This window comes from Microcebus murinus, chromosome X (genome assembly GCF_040939455.1).
Source record: "Microcebus murinus isolate Inina chromosome X, M.murinus_Inina_mat1.0, whole genome shotgun sequence".
NCBI lineage: Eukaryota > Metazoa > Chordata > Mammalia > Primates > Cheirogaleidae > Microcebus > Microcebus murinus.
In genome coordinates this window covers 63960448-63974445 of record NC_134136.1, presented here as the reverse complement: position 1 = coordinate 63974445, position 13998 = coordinate 63960448, and the positions used below count along the sequence as shown (strand labels likewise).

At 37.4% G+C, this 13998-nt stretch overlaps 1 protein-coding gene and 1 pseudogene across 4 annotated transcripts in view; one reads left to right on the top strand and one right to left on the bottom strand.

Annotated features, from left to right (window-relative positions):
- The window catches only part of ARHGEF6 (Rac/Cdc42 guanine nucleotide exchange factor 6), a 116880-nt gene that overhangs the window by 52532 nt on the left and 50350 nt on the right, over positions 1 to 13998 (top strand). For all 4 annotated transcript variants that reach the window (XM_075999396.1, XM_012756353.3, XM_012756355.3 and 1 more), the window contains one exon: positions 12946 to 13040. In XM_075999396.1, coding sequence (XP_075855511.1) covers positions 12946 to 13040 — 95 coding nt within the window. The remainder of the gene's footprint in view (positions 1 to 12945; positions 13041 to 13998) is intronic.
- Positions 1508 to 2121, bottom strand: LOC105866773 (large ribosomal subunit protein uL11 pseudogene; annotated as a pseudogene).

Sequence of the window (13998 nt, the reverse complement as noted above, 5' to 3'; positions counted from 1 at the left end):
CTAGATATAAGATCATATCCTCTGCAAACAAAGATAATTTGACTTCTTCCTTTCCAATTTGGATGCCTTGTATTTCTTTCTCTTTTCTGATTGCTATACCTAGAACTTCCAGTACTATGTTGAATAATAATGGTGAAAGTGGGCATCTTTGTCTTGCTCCAGAGCTTAGAGGAAAGGCTTTCAGTTTTTCCCCATTGAGTATGATACTGGCTGTGGGTCTGTCATATATGGCTTTTATCATGTTGAGGTAAGTTCCTTCTATACCCAGTTTTTTGAGAGTTTTTATGATGAAGGGTGTTGAATTTTAGTGAATGCTTTTTCACTGTCAAATGAAACAGTCATATGTTTTTTTTACCTTAATTCTGTTGACATGATGGATGACATTGACATTGATGGATGATTTGCATATGTTAAGCCATCCTTGCATCCCTGGGATGTATACCATTTGATCATGATAAATAATCTTTTTAATGTGTTGTTAAATTCAATTTGCTAGTATTTTCTTGAGGATTTTTGCATCTGTGTTCCTCAGAGATATCGGCCTATAGTTTTCTTTTTCTGTTGTGTCTTTGTCTTGTTTTGGTATCAGGGTGATACAGGCCTCATAGAATGAGTTTGGGAGTACTGTCTCCTCCTCGATTTTTTGGAATAGTTTCGGTAGGATTGGTATTAGTTCTTCTTTGTTTTTTTTAAAGTTTCTTTAATTTAAAAATATTAAGGGTATATAAATGTTTTAGGTTACATGGATCAATTTTGTAATGCTTGAGTCCAAGCTATAGGTGTGTCCATCACCCAAATCGTGTTCATTGTACCCATTAGGTAGGTTTTTGCTCTTCTCCTTGTCTGCAATCCCCCCAGGTTAATTTCCATTATGTTTTACTTCCCTCTGTGCACATGTGTGCTGATTGGTTAGTTCCAATTTAATAGTGAGTATGTATGGTGTTCTTTTTCCATCCTTGCAATACCTCACTTAGGAGAATGGTCTCCAGTTCCATACAGATTGTTGAAAAGGTATTAATTCATCCTTCTTTATGGCTGTGTAGTACTCCATAGCATACATATGCCACATTTTATTAATCTATTCATAAATTGATGGGTACTTGGGTTGATTGAATTGTGCTGCAATAAACATGTGTCTTTCTGATGAAAAGTCTTCTTTTCTTTTGGGTAGATACCCAGTAGTGGAATTGCTGGATCAAATGGTAGGTCTACTTTTAGTTCTTTGAGGAATCTTCATGTTGTTTTCCATAAAGGTTGTACTAGTTTGCAGTCCTACCAACAGTGTATAAGTGTTCCTTTTTCTCTACATTCATGCCAGCATCTATTGTTTTTGGACTTTTTAATAAAAGTCATTGTACTTGGGATAAGGTGATATCTCATTGTAATTTTAATTTGCATTTCCCTGATAATTAATGATGTTGAGCATTTTTTCATATTTTTATTGGTCATTTGTCAGTCTTCTTTTCAGAAACTTCTGTTCATGTCTTTTGCCCACTTTTTTTTGGGGGGGTGTTAAATGATCCTTTATTGAAATATTTTCCTTTGTACTTTTTAACTAGCTGGGCATTCCACTGCACCACTGTTGATGTCATCTATGATGTCATGTGGGTGGCAGCCATCAACATTGCAGCCCACAGACTGGGCAGTGCCCAGAATCTCTTTAATGGTTCCAGAAAGTTCTCTGGTTAACGATCGGTGCTGCATCTGTCTGGCAATATTGAAAATCTCATCAAAAGTGATATTTCCGTTGTGTTCAATGTTTTTCTGCTTCTTTCTGTCTCTTGGTGGTTCCTTGAGGGCTTTGATGATCAGGGCAGAGTTAGAAGGTACCACTTTAATCTGGGCCTGTCTGTTCTGAATAGTTAGTTTCACTGTAATCCTCAGACCCTTCCAGTCATCAGTTGCCTTGGTGATGTCATCACCAACCTTTTTTGGAGACAGACCCAGGGTGCCGATCTTGGGGGCCAGGGCAGACGTGGCACCGACTTCGCCGCCGGTACACCTCAGGTATACGACTTTGATCTCATTGGAGTCGAACTTAGGCGGCATGGTGGAGGTGGCTGGTGTCGGATGAACCCGGATTTGGGACGACCGAAGAAAGTTGCACCTTGGTCTCCTCTGAGCCGAAAACCGAAAGCTTTTTCCCACTTTTTAATAGGGTTGTTTCTATTTTTCTTGCTGATTTGCTTGAGTTCTTTGTAAATTCTGGAACAGAGAACCCAGATATAAAACCATCTACCTAAAAACAACTGGTCTTTGACAAAGCAGATAACAATGTACACTGGGGAAAAGAAGCCCTATTCAATAAATGGTTCTGGGAAAATTGGATAGACACATGCAAGAGAATGAAACAGGACCCCTACCTTTCCCTACTCACAAAAATTAATTCAAGGATAAAAGACTTTAAGGCACGAAACTATAAGAATTCTAGAGGTAAATGTGGGAAAATTCTTCTAGATATTGGCTTTGGCAAAGAATTTATGACTAAGGCCCCAATGGCAATCACAACAACAACAAAAATTAGCAAATGGGATTTTTTTTTTGAGACAAGAGTCTCACTTTGTTGCCCAGGCTAGAGTGAGTGCCATGGCATCAACCTAGCTCACAGCAACCTCAATTTCCTGGGCTCAAGCGATCCTACTGCCTCAGCCTCCCGAGTAGCTGAGAACACAGGCATGCGCCATCATGCCTGGCTAATTTTTTTTTGTATATATATTTTTAGTTGGTCAATTAATTTCTTTCCATTTTTAGTAGAGACGGGGTCTCACTCAGGCTGGTTTTGAACTCCTGACCTTGGGCAATCCACCCCTCTTAGCCTCCCAGAGTGCTAGGATTACAGACGTGAGCCACCACGCCTGGCCAACAAATGGGATTTGATTAAACTAAAAAGCTTCTGCACAGCTAAGGAAACTATCAGCAGAGCAAATAGACAGCCTATAGAATGGGAGAAAATATTCAGAAGCTACACATCTGATAAGGGACTAGTTATTCTTTGAATGCTTGGTTGAATTCAGCAGTGAAGCCATCAGATCCTGGGCTTTTCTTTGATGGGAGACTTTTTCGCTTTTTTTTTTTTTGAGACAGAGTCTTACTTTGTTGTCCAGGCTAGAGTGAGTGCCGTGGCGTCAGCCTAGCTCACAGCAACCTCAAACTCCTGGGCTCAAGCAATCCTGCTGCCTCAGCCTCCTGCATAGCTGGGACTATAGGCATGCGCCACCATGCCTGGCTAATTTTTGTATATATATTAGTTGGCCAATTAATTTCTTTCTATTTATAGTATAGCTGTGGTCTCGCTCTTGCTCAGGTTGGTTTCGAACTCCTGACCTTGAGCAATCTGGCCGCCTTGGCCTCCTAGAGTGCTAGCATTACAGGCGTGAGCCACCACACCCAGCCAATTTCATTTATTTCTGCTCTGATCTGTATTATTTCTTTTCTTCTACTAATTTTGGGTTTGCTTTGCTCTTATCTTTCTAGTTCTTTGAAATGCATGATTAAGTTGTTTATTTGAAACGGTTTGAAGCTTTTCTACTTTATTGATGTAGGCACTTATTGCTGTAAATTTCCCTGTTATTACTGCTTTTGTCATATCCCTTAGGTTTTGATATGTTGTGTTTTCATTTTCATTTGTTTTGAGAAATTTTAAAATTTCCATCTTAATCTCTTCCTTGACCCACTGGTCATTCAGGAGCATATTGCTTAGTTTCCATGTGTTTCTATATTTTCCCATTTTCCTCTTGTTATTGATTTCTAGTCTTATTCCATTTTGGTCAGAGAAAGTACTTGGTATGATTTCAACTTTTTTGAATTTTTCAAGATTTGTTTTGTGGCCTACCATATGGTCTATCTTTGAGAATGATCCATGAGCTGAGGAGAGGAACATGTATCCTGTAGCTGTTGGATGAAATGTTCTGTAAATATCTATTAGATCCTTTTGGTCTGTAGTGCAAATTAAGTTCAGTGTTTCCTTGTTGATTTTCTATCTGGATGATCTGTTCAATGCTGAAAGTGGGGTTTTGAGGTCCCCAGTGATTATTGTATTGGGGTCTATCTCTCTCTTTAGCTCTGATAATATTTGCTTTATATATCTGGGTGCTCCAGCATTGAGTGTATATATGTTTTAGAATTGTTATAGCCTCTTGCCTAATTGACCCCTTTATCATTATATAATGGCCTTCTTTGTCTCTTTTTACAATTTTTGTCTTGAAATCTATTTTATGTGGTAGAAGTATAGCTACTCCTGCTCTTTCTTGGTTTCAATTTGTGTGGAATATCTTTTCCCATCCCTTTATTTTCAATCTGTATATGTCTTTATAGGTGAAGTGTGTTTCTTGCAAATAGCATATAGTTGGCTCTTTTTTTTCCCCATTCAGCCACTCTATGTCTTTTGATTGGAAGTTTAGTCCATTCACAGTCAATGCTATTATTGATAGGTAAGGACTTACTATTGGCATGTTATTATTTGATTTTTGGTTGTTTTGTGGTCCTCTCTTTCTTTCTTACTTTTTTCTTATCTTCTTTTGTTAAAAGTGATTTTCTCTGGTAGTGTGTTTTAATTTCTTGCTTTTTATTTTTTATGTATCTGTTGTAGGTTTTTTTTTTTTTGAGGTTACCATGAGGCTTGCAAAGAACATTTTAAAACCAATTATTTTAAACATATGCAACTCTGCCTACATACAAAGAAATAAACAAGCTAAGAGAAATCTAACAGAAATTCTATTCTTTAATTACATCCCCTAGGTTTTTTTGTTGTTTCTATCCATATCTTTTTATGCTATCTATCTCTCAAAAAAGTTATTGTAGTTATTTTTGATAGGTTTGTCTTTTAGTCTTCCTACTCAAGATATAATGGTTTATATACCACAGTTACAGCAATAGAGTATTTTGTATTTGTGTACTTATTGTAACCAGTGAGTTGTATACCTTCAGATGATTTCTTATTGTTCATTAATGTTCTTTTTTTCAGATAGAAGAACTCCTTTTAGCATTTATTATAGGACAGGCCTGGTGTTGATGAAATCCCTGAGATTTTATTTGTCTGGGAAAGTCTTTATTTTTCCTCCATGTTTGAAGGATATATTTGCAGCATATAATATTCTAGGGTTAAGGTTTTTTTTCCTTCAGCATTTTGAATATATCATGCCACTCTCTCTTGGCCTGTAAGGTTTCTACTGAGAAGTCTGCTGCCAGACATATCAGAGCTCCTTTATATGTTATTATTTGTTTCTTTTTTCTTGCTTCCCCTAGGAACTTTTCTTTATCCATGACCTTTAGAATCTTGATTATTAAATGCCTTGTTTGGATAGTCTTGTTTGGGTTAATCTGCTTGGTGTTATATGACCTTATTGTAAATAAATATTGATACATTTCTATAGGTTTGGAAAGTTCTCTGTTATTACTTCTTTGAATAAAGCTTCTACCCAAATCTCTCTTTATACCTCCTCTTTAAGGCCAATAACTCTTAGATTTGCCCTGTTGAGGCTATTTTCTAGATCTTGTAGGTATGCTTCATTCTTTTTTATTCTTTTTGTCTTTTCTGACTGTTTTCAAATAGCCTATCTTCAAGCTCACTAATTCTTTCTTCTGCTTGGTCAATTCTGCTGTTGAGAGACTCTGATGCATTTCTCAGTTTGTCAATTGAATTCTTAAGCTCTAGAGTTTCTGCTTGATTTTTAAAAAATTATTTCAATCTTTTTGTTAAATTTCTTTGATAGGCTTCGGAATTCCTTCTTTGTGTTGTCTTGTAGTTCATTGAACTTCTTCAGGATAGCTATTTTGAATTCTTTGTCTGAAAGATCATATATCTCCGTTGCTCCAGGATTGGTCACTGGTACTTTATTTAGTTTGGTGAGGTCATGTTTTCCTGGGTATTCTTGATGCATGTGGATGTTTGTCAATGTCTGGGCATTGAAGAGTTAGATATTTATTTTAATCTTTGTAGCCTGGACTTGTTTGAACCCATCTTTCTTGAGAAGGCTTTCCAGATATTCAAAGGGAATTGAATATTGTGATCTAAGTCTTTGGTCACTGCAGCTATATCAGCACTGGGGATGCCCCAACCCCACTAATGCTGTGACTCTTACAGACTCCTGGTGGTACTGCCTTGGTGGACATAGGTAAGATATAGTAGAATTCTGTGGATTACCAGGCAAAATCTCTTACTTTCTTCCCTCACTCTCTGTGCTGGGCTGCTAGAGTTGGAGGAGGAGTGACGTGGGCACTCCCTCATGGCCACCAGCTCCAGGTCACACCTAAGGCCAGCCCAGTCTCACCGAAAGCCCAGGGTGACTGTCACCTAGATACCTCTGGTGTTTATTCAAAATCCAAGGGCTTGGCTGGGCGCAGTGGCTTACGCCTATAATCCTAGCACTCTGGGAGGCTGAGGTGGGCGGATTGCTCGAGGTCAGGAGTTTGAAACCAGCCTAAGCGAGAGAGAGACCCCCATCTCTACTATAAATAGAAAGAAATTAATTGGCCAACTAATATATATAGAAACAATTAGCTGTGCATGTTGGTGCATGCCTGTTGTCCCAGCTACTCGGGAGGCTGAGGCAGCAGGATTACTTGAGCCCAGGAGTTTGAGATTGCTGTGAGCTAGGCTGATGCCATAGCACTCACTCTAGCCTGGGCAACAAAGTGAGACTCTGTCTCAAAAAAAAAAAAAAAAATCCAAGGGCTCTTTAGTCAGTAGGTGGTGAATCCTGCCAGGACTGGATCCTTCCCTTCAGGGCAGTGTGTTTCCTTTTGGCTCAGGGTGGGTCCAGAAATGCCATCCAGGAACTAAGGCTTGAATTCAGGGGCTTCAGGAGTCTGCTTAGTACTTTATTTTACTATGGCTGAGCTGGTACCCAAGTTGCAAAACAAAGTCCTCTAAACTTTTCCCTTTCTTTTCCTCAAGTGGAAGGAGACTCCCTAGGCCACACTGCCTATAGCTGGGGAGAGGTGACACAGGCATTGGTTTGGCCACCATTGCTGCTGTCTCATTGGATCACATGGGCCCCAACTTCACTGGTTCCGAGCCAGCACAGCTGCAGGAATTGCCTAAGGACTGCAGCCTTTGTGGCCTGGTGTTTTCTGTTTTGGAAGGTTATTAATTATTGATTCAATTTCTTTATTAGATATGAGGCTAATCAGATTATCTATTTCTTCTCTCATGAGTGTTGGTGGATTGTATCTTAATGAAATTGTTCCATTTCATCTGGGTTATCAAATTTATAGGCATAGAGTTGTTTATAGTAGTCCTTTATATGATCCTTTATCCTTTTAATGTCTACAGGATCTGTAGTGATGTCCTGTCCTTTCATTTCTGATACTAGCAATTTGTATCTTCTCTCTTTTTTTTCTTAGTTAATTTGGCAAGAGGTTCATCAATTTTCTTGATCTTTTCAAAGAGCCAGCTTTTGGTTTCATTGATTTTCTCTACTGATTTCCTGTTTTCAATCTCATTGATATCTGCTCTAATACTTACTATTTCTTTTCTTCTACTTATTTTTATATTTAATTTCATTTTCTTTTTTGAGTTTTCTAAGGTGGAAGCTTAGATTTTTTATTTTAGACTGTTATTCTTTTCTAATATATGCATTTAATGCTGTAAATTTCCCTAAAAGTGCTGTTTTCACTGCATCCCACAAATTTTGATAAGTTGTATTTCCATTTTCATTTAATTCCAAATATTTTAAAATTTCTCTTCTGATTTATTTTTTAGAAAACAAATGTATTATTTAGAAGTATGTCATTTAATCTCCAAGTATTTTTCTGTGATTGATTTCTTTTTTTATTTCATTGTGGCCTGAGATCATAAATTGTATTGTTTCTATTATTTCAAATTTGTTTTATGGCCCATAATGTGGTCTGCATTGGTGAATGTTCCTTGTGGGCTTGAGAAGAATGTGTAATCTGCTGTTGTTGGATGATGTAGTCCATAGATGTCAATTATATCTGGTTGTTTCATGGTGCAGTTGAGTTCTGACATGTCCTTACTTATTTTCTGCCTGATAGGTCTGTCCATTTCTGATAGAGGGGTGTCGAATTCTTCAACTATAATAGTGGATTCATGTATTTCTTCTTGAAGTTCTATACTTTTTTTTTCCCCTCATGTATTTTGATGCTCTGTTGTTAGGCAAAATACACATTAAGGATTGTTATGTCTTGAGACATAACAATTGACCACTTTATTATTATATGATGCCCTTCTTTATTTCTGATAATTTTCTATACTCTAAAGTTTATGGCCGGGTGCGGTGGCTCACGCCTGTAATCCTAGCACTCTGGGAGGCCAAGGCGGGCGGATTCCTCGAGGTCAGGAGTTCGAAACTAGCCTGAGCAGGAGCAAGACACCATCCCTACTATAAATAGAAAGAGATTAATTGGCCAACTAATATATATAGAAAAAATTAGCCGGGCATGGTGGTGCATGCCTGTAGTCCCAGCTACTGAGGCAGGAGGATTGCTTGAGCCCAGGAGTTTGAGGTTGCTGTGAGCTAGGCTGACGCCACGGCACTCACTCTAGCCTGGGCAACAAAGCGAGACTCTGTCTCAAAAAAAAATAAAAATAGAAGAAATAAAGTTTGTTCTGTCTGAAATTAATATAGCCACTTCAGCTTTCTTTTGATTAGTGTCAGTATGATATCTCTTTCTCCATCTCTTTACTTACCTATAAGTGTTTTAAATTTAAATTGTATTTCTTGTAAGCCACAAATGTTTGGGTCTTACTTTTTTGATCCACTCTCAAAATCTTTTTCTTTTAATTAGTATATTTAGCCCACTGACATTTCAATCATTTAAAGTGATTATTGATATAGTTGGATTAATCCTATCATATTTGTTAGTTTTCTATTTGTTGCTCTTATTCTTTGTTCTGTTTTTGTCTTCTATATTTTTCTGCTTTTTGTTGTTTCAAATGAGCATTTTATATGATTCCATTTTCTTTCCTTTCTTAACATATCATATTTTTTTTCTTTTTGTTTTTAGTGGTTGCCCTAGAGTTTGCAATATATATTTACAACTAGTACAAGTTCACTTTTAAATAACACTATACAAAGGTATACACTATATTCACAGGTAGTGCCAATACCTTATAATAACATAGTATTCCTAATTACTCCCTCCCATCCCTTGTATCATTGCTGTTATCTATTTCACTTACACATGAGCACACATAAGTGTATATATACACATAATCAAATACATTGTAGCTATTATTATTCTGAATAAACTATTATCTGTTAGGTTAATTAGGAATAAAAATTAAAAGTTTTTATTTTAACTTCACTTATTTCTTATCTAATATTCCTTCCTTCTTTATGGAGATCCAAGGTCTAGTCTATATCATTTTCCTTCTCTCTGAAGAATTTCTTTTAACATTTCTTGCAAAGCAGGTCTACTGGTGGCAATTTTCCTGTTTTTGTTTGTCTAAGAAAGTCTTTATTTTGCCTTCAGTTTTGAAGAATAATTTCACAAGAAACACAATTCAAGATTAGTGGGTTTTTCTCTCAACATTTTAAATATTTCATTCCACTCTCTTCTTGCTTGCATGGTTTCTGAGAACAAGTCAGATGTAATTCTTATCTGAGCTCCTGTATAGGTAAGCTATTTGTTTCTTCTGGCTTCTTTCAATAATTTTTTGTTTATGTTTGATTTTCTGGAGTTTGAATATGACCTACCTTGATTTTTTTCTTTTTTTTGGAATTTATCCTGCTTGTTATTCTCTGAGATTCCTGGATCTGTGGTTTGGTATCTGACATTAATTTTGGGGGGGATTCTCAGCCATTATTGTTTTAAATATTTCTTTTATTCTTTTTTTCTCTTTCCTCTCCTTATGATATTGCTATTACATGTACATTATACCTTTTGTAGTTGTCCCACAGTTCTTAGACATTCTGTTTTTGTTCTTTTCCCCAGTCTTTTTTTCTGTTTGCTTTTTGGTTTTAGCAGTTTCTATTGACTGCTAAGAGATTCTTTAAGAGATTCTTAAGCTCAGAGATTCTTTCCTCAGCTATATTCAGTCTCCTATTGAGTCCATTACAGGTATGCTTCATTTCTGTTACAGTGTTTTTGATCTCTAGCATTTCTTTTTGAGTCTTCTTTAGAATTTCGGTCTCTCTGCTTACAATCTATCTGTTCTTGCATGTTGTCCACCTTTTCTGTTAAAGTCCTTCACATATTAATCATAGTTACTTTAAAATCCTGGTCTGATAATTTCAACATTCCTGTGATATCTGACTTTAGTTCTGATGCTTGTTCTGTCTCTTCAAACTGTGTTTTTTTGCCTTTTAATATGACTTGGAATTTTTTTGTTGAAAGCCTGACATGATGTACTGAGTAAAAAGAACTATGGTAAATTAGGCCTTTAGTAATGTGGTGGTAAGGTGTGGAGGAAGAGGAAGCAGTCTATATTACCTTGATTAGGTCTCAGTTTTTTAGTTATTCTGTGTCCCTGGATTGTGAATTTCACTAGTGCTACTCAGTCCTTCTTAGGTGGGACAGGATGGCTAGAGAGCTCTGGAGTTGGGTATTTCCCTTTCCCCACGTGAAGACTAGAGCTGGCTGGAGGTGAGTATTTCCCTTCTTCCATGTTAGTTATGCTCTGATAAAACTCCAGTAGGTTATGCTCTGGTAAAATAGTTTCTCCTGTGAGTATGCCTTATTAAGAAGAACAGAATGCTCTGGTGCATTTCAAAATGGCTACTTTCCCCCTCCCCCTGCCTGAAGAATGATAGAGTATTTTCCTCTAACCTTCACTGGGAGAACCTGGTAGAGCTATTGAAGGTAAAAACTCAAAGTGTGGGTATGCTCTCCTTTAATAATATTGGACCCACTGAAGCTCCCAACTCTCAAACTTGTTCACACTGAGCCCTCAACAATTTGTCAACTGTGGTTTAGGTTTTTCTACCCTGCTACTAGTTCCCATGGAGGTTTCTGCTTGTGGGTCTCTGCTCTGGTAATTTGTGATTCTCTGCATCTGCCTGTCTGTGTCACCAATTTTTGGAGCAACAGTTTTCCCTATGACCTCAATTCTCTAATGGATCTAAGGAAAAAATGTCCGTTTGTTTCAGTGGGTTTAACTGTTTACTTCTTGTTAGGATGGAGTAACAACTTTTAAGCCCCTTACATGTAGACTGGAAACTGGAAGTCCTCTTTCTTCTTTCTTAAAATCAGCATTTAAAACTATATATTTTTCTTTAAGCACTGTTTAACTGCACCCCATGAGTTTTTGTAATGTTGTGTTTTCATTTTCATTTATCTCAAAGTAGTTTCTAACTTCCTTTGTTATGCTTGGACTTTCTATAGAGGGTAACATTTTGATTCCATTACTAGATTAATTTCAGAGAACATCAGTACCTCCAGACCCCTGCATTTATACTTTGAGAGGGTAGTTTCTGAGGAATAGAGGAACTGAAAGTAGACATGAGTGGCTGGGAGTAAGGGCTACAACTTAATGCCCAGCTTTTGCCTGTGACCTTCTATGCCTGTGATTCTCAACTGGGAGTAATACTGCCCTTCAGGTGACATTTGGCAACATTTGGACACATATTTGGTCCTCATAACTAGGGTGGGGGTGAGATGTAGCTAGCACCTAGTGGGTTGAGGCTAGGGATGCTGATAAATATGCTACAATGCACAAGAGTATTCCATCACAGCAAAATATTATCTGGTCTGAAATGTCAATATTGCTGCCATTGAGAATCCTTTTCTTAACCTCTTAAATTCATGGGACTGTTTCCCTCTCACCCAGCACCTGCCTCACCACCTCTTCACAATGGTCCCTGAGGTAGGTGAAATGTCATAATCTGAGTTGAGGTGAGTGAAACCTTAAAACTGAAGCAACCTATCAGTCAGTAGCAGAGTCAGGACCACCATCCTCCAGTCCAGTTGTTTCTCAGAAAGCCCACAGTGACCTGAGTCTCCACTTGCTTTGACTACTCCACATTTCAAAAGCAAATCATCATGCATTGTCTTGTGAGTATATATGTCTGGCATATTGGTAAGCTAGTGTACTTCTCTTAGCTAAGGATGTTTTACTGTCTTGTAATCCTCTGTTTAATGTTGCCCCCTGCACACAGAGTGGGAACTCCCTGTGGGCAACACAGCATTTGGCACAGAGTAGGCACTCAGTAAATTTTATAGAATGAATTAGAAAATGGGAAATAAAATATACCAAAATGTTAACTTCATTATCTCTAAGAGCTTGAAATGAAGGTTATACTTGCCTCCAGAAGAGGCTGGGAAATGGGGTGTGACTGACAGCAGGAGAGAAATTATGGACCCATATATTGGTTGTTTTGCATATAGGATTTTTATTGTTATTAATAATAATGATTGGTATTATTTCCCTTGTTAAATTCCTCGCATTTCAGCCTCCTTTTCTTTTTGAATTGTAGCACATTTCATAGTAGCACATTTTCCCTTTATTAAAAGACCAGTTTTAACTCTGCTTAAAATTTCACTGTATGCTCAAATTTTGTTCCCTAAAGGTCTTATCAGAAATATAAAAATCTTTTGTGATATTTGATATCACAGTTATCCTTAAACCATCCCAACATGGAATTTCTATGCCTTAAAGTAGCTGACCTCAATTTTCTCATCCATAAAATGGGAGTAATGATACTGTGTTAATTAAACGAGACCTTTCCTGAGAATAAAGTGATTTAAAGCACACGAAAGCATTTTAAACAGTGCTGTGCAAACGTCAAGGCTCCTCCAGTTATGGGTAACTCTGAAAAATTGTGATCTTGTGAGTTATGCTGTATAACCAGTTGTCATGCAATTATTAAAGCAGTTTGCTAAACTGAAACAAAGTTCATTCAGATTTTGTGCTTTTTACTTACAGTGCTAACCTGAGTAAATAGGACCTTTTTCCCCCTAGTAATTTGGTTAAAATATCTAAAGCCATATTTTACCTTGGGCTGTCTTGACAGTTACAGTATATTGACCTTTGTTTCTTCATAGGTGTTACAGAACATTTTGGACACTGAAAAAGAGTATGCTAAAGAACTTCAGTCTCTTCTTGTTACTTACTTAAGACCCCTGCAGTCAAATAACAAGTAAGATTTTTATTTTAAATCCCTAGCTAAATAAAGCAAAATAATGTTGGCATATGGAGTCATTACTTTTATGTCACTGAATAATTGATTTTGCCCTTTAGAAGAATTTCCACAGATCACAGGTTGCCAAGAACATGGTCAAGGCAGCAGAAAGTATGCAAGATGTTGCTTTTGGAGAGCTTGGATTTTTTTCTCTTCTGCCTGTAAAAGTAATGAGCAGACCTGCTTTTCTGCCTGTTATAATTTTTATCTTGTACTTTTAAAAAGTGGTGTGTCTGGGCTGGGCGTGGTGGCTCATGTCTGTAATCCTAGCATTCTGGGAGACCAAGGCAGGAGGATAGTTTGATCTCAGGAGTTTGAGACCAGCCTGAGCAAGAGCGAGACCCCGTCTCTACTCAAAAAATAGAAAGAAATTAGCCGGACAACTAAAAAAAAAAAAATATATATATATATATGTATATATATATATATATATATATATATATATATATATATATATACACACACACACAAATATATATAAATTAGCCGGGCATGGTGGCACATGCCTGTAGTCCCAGCATGTGGGACTCAGTCCTCAGTCCTACTCACGAGGCTGAGGCAGAAGGATTGCTTGAGCCCAGGAGTATGAGGTTGCTGTGAGCTAGGCTGATGCCACGGCACTCTAGCCCAGGCAACAGAGTGAGACTCTGTCTCAAAAAAATAAAAAAGTGATGTGTCTGGTTTTACCTTACAGAAGAAGAAGAAGAAGAAAAAGGACTCTCTGGTGTTTTTATTCCAAAAAGCACATAGACTGGAAATTCTTGTGCTCATTCTGACCTTTGCTTGCCAGGGCAGAACCTCTTTCCCATGCTCTGAGAGTGGAAAGAGTGTGGCATTTTTTGAGTACTCATAAGAACAATTCAAGCCAGTATTTCTCCCAGGCAAATGTGAATGATAAACAGATGTTAAAGTATTT